General features: G+C 35.6%; 1 protein-coding gene across 3 annotated transcripts; it reads left to right on the plus strand.

Annotated features, from left to right (window-relative positions):
- The first annotated feature begins 1,287 nt into the window (after nt 1-1,287).
- On the plus strand, nt 1,288-5,207 carry LOC107788051 (uncharacterized). Of its 3 annotated transcripts, none has more exons than XM_016609698.2 (2): nt 1,288-2,013; nt 4,392-5,207. In XM_016609698.2, exons 1-2 carry the CDS (start codon nt 1,410-1,412, stop codon nt 4,661-4,663), a joined length of 876 nt encoding a protein of 291 aa, XP_016465184.1. In that variant the 5' UTR covers nt 1,288-1,409; the 3' UTR covers nt 4,664-5,207. The 3 variants fall into 3 exon arrangements, with proteins under 3 accessions (XP_016465184.1, XP_016465185.1, XP_016465186.1); XM_016609699.2 differs by having other exon boundaries at nt 4,407-5,207; XM_016609700.2 differs by lacking the exon at nt 4,392-5,207 and adding an exon at nt 3,839-4,268.
- Nucleotides 5,208-5,495: the final 288 nt, after the last annotated feature.

The raw sequence follows: 5,495 nt of genomic DNA on the forward strand, positions 1-5,495 counted from the left end.
AATGCTTAAGTTCAGCAATTTACAAACAAAAACTTTAGCCAACGCTAAGTTTACGTAAAAAACTTCAGCTAAAACATGCTGAAGTTCAGCAATTACAAACAAAAACTTCAGCAAATAGAGAACAAAATTTCAGCTACTAGAATGCTTAAGTTCAGCAATTTACAAACAAAAACTTTAGCCAACGCTAAGTTTACGTAAAAAACTTCAGCTAAAACGTGCTGAAGTTCAGCAATTACAAACAAAAACTTCAGCAAATAGAGAACAAAATTTCAGCTACTAGAATGCTTAAGTTCAGCAATTTACAAACAAAAACTTTAGCCAACGCTAAGTTTACGTAAAAAACTTCAGCTAAAACGTGCTAAAGTTCAGCAATTACAAACAAAAACTTCAGCAAATAGAGAACAAAATTTCAGCTACTAGAATGCTTAAGTTCAGCAATTTACAAACAAAAACTTTAGCCAACGCTAAGTTTACGTAAAAAACTTCAGCTAAAACGTGCTGAAGTTCAGCAATTACAAACAAAAACTTCAGCAAATAGAGAACAAAATTTCAGCTACTAGAATGCTTAAGTTCAGCAATTTACAAACAAAAACTTTAGCCAACGCTAAGTTTACGTAAAAAACTTCAGCTAAAACGTGCTGAAGTTCAGCAATTACAAACAAAAACTTCAGCAAATAGAGAACAAAATTTCAGCTACTAGAATGCTTAAGTTCAGCAATTTACAAACAAAAACTTTAGCCAACGCTAAGTTTACGTAAAAAACTTCAGCTAAAACGTGCTGAAGTTCAGCAATTACAAACAAAAACTTCAGCAAATAGAGAACAAAACTTCAGCTACTAGAATGCTTAAGTTCAATAATTACAAACAAAAACTTAAGCACGTCTAGTTCAACAATTTTTGCTACTTTAGGCCCGTCTACTAGAATGTTGAAGTTTTGCGTGATTGCCTTTGCTACTTCAGGCCCGTATGCCGAAGTTACGTAAAAAAAATTGGGTACGCCTGCAATTTTTTTTTGTAAAGCGGGTACAAGTTAAAACGTGATCCAAAAAATGAGTATAGATGCAAATGCCCCACAATTAATCTGTAATGCAATATAAAGTTTATATATTGTGACCCGTGACCCCTAAAGTTTATATATTGTGACCCATGACCCCTTAAGTTTTAGTTTAGGCTTGGTTCAAAAGTGTTCCTTTTTTGCAAACATATAGAATTTGTTGCGTGCAAGGTAATAAACTAATACATAGAGGACCAAACTGCACTTGAGCATACATTTGTGATTCTCACAAAAGTTTCTACGCCATCGCGGGTAGAAAATGCTACAAAACTCCTCCAAATGCCAAAAAACCCCAAACCCCTTGGCTCCAATTTACCGCTTTCTCTCCCTCTCCTGAATGTGAATAATCATCATCATGGCTGACGGTTTCGAATCTCATGCTGTTTTTGCTTCCAAAGAAACCCTTTCTTTCACTGAGAAGGCCAACTCTGTAAAGATGACAGGCATTTCTGAGAAGCTCAATGTGGATACTCAAGAATTTGAAGTCAAAGACAATACCCATGTGCCGCCCAAAGATACAACAGATGATGGGTCTGTTAGGTGTTCTCTAAAGATTGAAGTAATTGATGATACAGCAATGATTGATATCTCTCAAGGTGGAAAAAGTCGCACAGTTGATAAAAGATACAAATCAAGAACAAATAAGAAGAAAAAGAATGCAAACCATCAAGTAGAAAAAGAGAATGGAGAGAAAATGGTGGCAAGAAAAGCAAAAGAAAAAAATGTGCTCATTTCTGATGGCTGTAAAAGGAAAGGAGGAGAAGAGAAAATGGTTTATCGTAGAAAGGAGTTGGAAAATTTGAGGTTTGTTGGAATCGAAGAACAGAGGAAAAAGTGGGTTGAGGTGTACTGTGGGCTTGATGATACTGTGAAAAAGGAGTACGATGGCCTCCTTCAGTCTAATACTCAAAAGCACATTCGTGGACACCTTGGAAAAGAAAATACCCCTGTGATTTCTGGTGCGTGATTCCCTGACAACTCGTATTATCTGAATTTTCTTTTTCTGCGTTGTTTGAATAGTTGAATGGCTAATGTTGTTTGTTCTTTGATACCTGGCGTTTCTAAGAGTATAATTTACTATATTTCCGAAACTGGCAGTAAAGATTACATGATAATTTGTTGGGCCTGATAAAAATAATTATGCTGTGAAGTTTACCTAGTCAATTAATTTGAAGGTTTAATATTTAAACCTCTCAATCTTTGTGAAATAGTGTTCATTATCTGTTGGCATGGTGGTATCATTTTAAGAGATTGACTTGTTGGATTATTGCTTCTGGATGTTTCTTTCTAAAGTTGTTCAAATGTTAAGCGGGAGGTCATTCTATTTAAATCAATGTACGAGCATGCAGGCCAGCCAAATTCAAGTTGTATTGTATTTTCTCTTTTCGTTTTTGATCGGTAAATAAGAAAGCTATATAAAATAAAAGCATCAAAGAGATGTAAAAATATGTATGGTGATCCAGTAGTACATGAGAAAAAGACAAGAGAATGCCATACCCAAATTTGTATCAAGTCAAAATCAAGATACTGGAAGAATTATACAATATCGTCGTTTGTCTAAGAGAATACAAAAACTTCTTTGGCTACATAAAATATCTTTTTACTCTTTATTGATTTGCTTTTCTAAAAATTCTGATATTTCATTAACTGAATCTGTAAAAGTTGCTCAGCAGAGTGCTCTATGGCCTGTTATGCAGTGGTTCTATGCTGTAAGAGTTCTAGGTAATACATTGATTAAAAAGATTAAGAAAATCAGCATATCCATGTGTGCCTTGTATCTTGGAGGGTGCATTGTTTCCCAGTTAGTTCTATGAAGTGCACAAGCAATTAACTAAAGTTTTGTTTTCGAAGGGAAAGGAATCTTAGAATATTTGAAGGCAAATTTGAAAATGTAATTAGTAGTAGCCTAAGCATAGTTGCATAACTTGGGTAGCTTTTTGGTGCAAGATGGCAATTGTAAATGAAGTTGAAGGCATACTTGATTTCATCAGCAAACTGCAATTCATGTAAATCCTTGACTGTATTTTGGACCGGCGTTTTCTTAATGCTGGTTTTCATCAGTGAAACTTCGCTTATTTATTTTAAAAAAACTAACAGTTATTTTTTACTTTTCACCCTTCCTTTTTAGTTTTCGTTGTTGATGCTTGACTTCTTTATACATATACATATAATATATATGCACACACCCATACATGGTCGCTATCAGAAACGACCTCTCACTCTCTCTGTCTGCTAAACATATAAGCCTGTGTGCAAAGTGAATATTAGTTTCAGAAGCTGTTTGATCTTCACCTTCTAAAATTGTTAGTTGCTTATTGTTTAAGGTCAGGGTTTTATCTTTTCTATCATTCCTTGCTGGCACTATTACTGGATATATCTGAGAACGCCAAAGAATAAAAAGTAAAATCTCAAATGCCTCTCTTTACATTAAGTTTTTTTTTTTGTTAAATCTGTTTAACACTTTTGGTAAAAGAGGATTCAAAGAGTGCTTCTTTCACCCAAAAATAGGGGGGGGGGGGGAGGAGGAGGAGGACACAACTATTGTAGTGGAGAATTGTGTTCCAACAGCGGACCCTATCATTGACCTTCCCCATTTTCATGCAAATGAAAGTTTAGATGTAACTTGGGTTATATTGTAGATTATAACTCTTGGCATTTTGACAAGCTACACATTTCATGTCAAAGTTTTTACTCTATATCTTGCCTTTATGTATTGTTTTCTTCTCTACACATTCTGTTGTGGTTGTGTCAGTTTGATGGGTTTCCAAATTTCTGTTGGCACAGGTGTTTTGGCTGCAAAAGAACGAGGAAAACATATGAAAGTTTATACTCAAAGAGGCATGGCATATATGAATCTGCAAAACACTTTGTGTTTACCTAGGCATTAGGTCTTTACTATTGTACCCTGTTCGAGATGAAGGGCTGTCGGGAAGAGCATTTCTAACCATTGTCCAATACCTCTGCTGTACAGAAAAGTGTTTGGGATGAGCATTGATTTCTTATTTGCTCATATCTTACCACAATGATGAATCTGATTGTAGATAGATAGCTCTTGTAAATGAAACACTGATACAGTGTTAGAGAGAGAGATGATGTGTTTACGTATACTGTTCATGTAATAGAATGTAGTACACTGGATGGATTGCTGATGTAATTGTATGGTCTACTTGCAGTAGTAAAGTGACTGAATTGATAAATTTCATTTGCATTTGAAGTGAATAAACATCTCAACCTGAAATTTGCTTGAGGATGATATATTAGTTGATTTTCTGGATTTGCTCAGACATCTGTATTAGACGTTGCTAAGTGTACGTGAGTAATCATTTACACCTTTCAGGTAATGACCATTCAGGGCACTTGGATGTTCAAGAAGGGAGTATAGACACTAGAAATTCTCCTTCGGCGTTTCCTCTCAGTAGGGATGATGGCATCTCTTATGAGGGAGAAAGCAATGCTTATGAAGAAAGTGATGATAGCAATGATGATTATAGCAGCATCCAAAGACCTGCCTTTATACTTACAGGCGAGCCTGACTTTGATTCTGGTCCTCCTGAAGATGGACTTGAGTATCTTAGGCGTGTCAGGTACCACTTTTCTATTCGTGTCTAAAAGGGTTGCTCTTAAACTATCCATGTTATTATGGATGCTACAAAAATAAAATAAAGGCTTTATAGTAGTTCTGGGATGATAACTTGTGCTTGAAGCCTCTACCCTTCTCATAAAAAAATGTAGAGGAATAACTTGGTATAGCATTAAATAACATGGTAATCCATCCTACTCAAACCTCTCCAAGATACTTCCAACCCTCTATAAGGATACTGTTTGGAGACTTTTCTAATGCTCATTTTTTTCATGGCATCCTTTACATTTGACGGCCTAATTCTAAGAGTGTAGCTAAAGGGTGATGTATGGAGATTTGTAATTCTCATTGTTCGAGTTGAATAATTGACAAAAATAGCCTAATCAATTTCTCCTTGATCTCATTATCTCCTGTCAACACTAGTTGAGCATCGTCCTTGATACACTTCAGCCGGTTTAAATCCTTACTCCTTTTCTCTCTTAATCTTACTATTTTAAACATTTCTTTCTCCCTTTCTCATGTCCCTAGTTTTGGTACAAGCCATTTAGGGCTTCCTCTCGAGCTTTACTAATAGTTTTTCGTATTTCCTATATCTCTTATATTGCTGTTACTTTGTTATTTTATGGTATTTATGTTATGTTATGGATTTTATGGTATTTTATGTTGTTTTATTATGAGTCTATTGATAGTACTAATATAGTGTCTCTTGTTGCCTCTTTGAGCCGAGGGTCTCCTGGAAACAGCCTCTCTGCCCCTCGGGGTAGAGGTAAGGTCTGCGTACATATTACCCTCCCCAGACCCCACTTGTGGGATTACACTGGGTTGTTGTTGTTGTTGTTGTTGTTGCTCTTAGCTCTCTTA

Source organism: Nicotiana tabacum, chromosome 7, assembly GCF_000715075.1.
Source record: "Nicotiana tabacum cultivar K326 chromosome 7, ASM71507v2, whole genome shotgun sequence".
NCBI classification, from domain to species: domain Eukaryota; kingdom Viridiplantae; phylum Streptophyta; class Magnoliopsida; order Solanales; family Solanaceae; genus Nicotiana; species Nicotiana tabacum.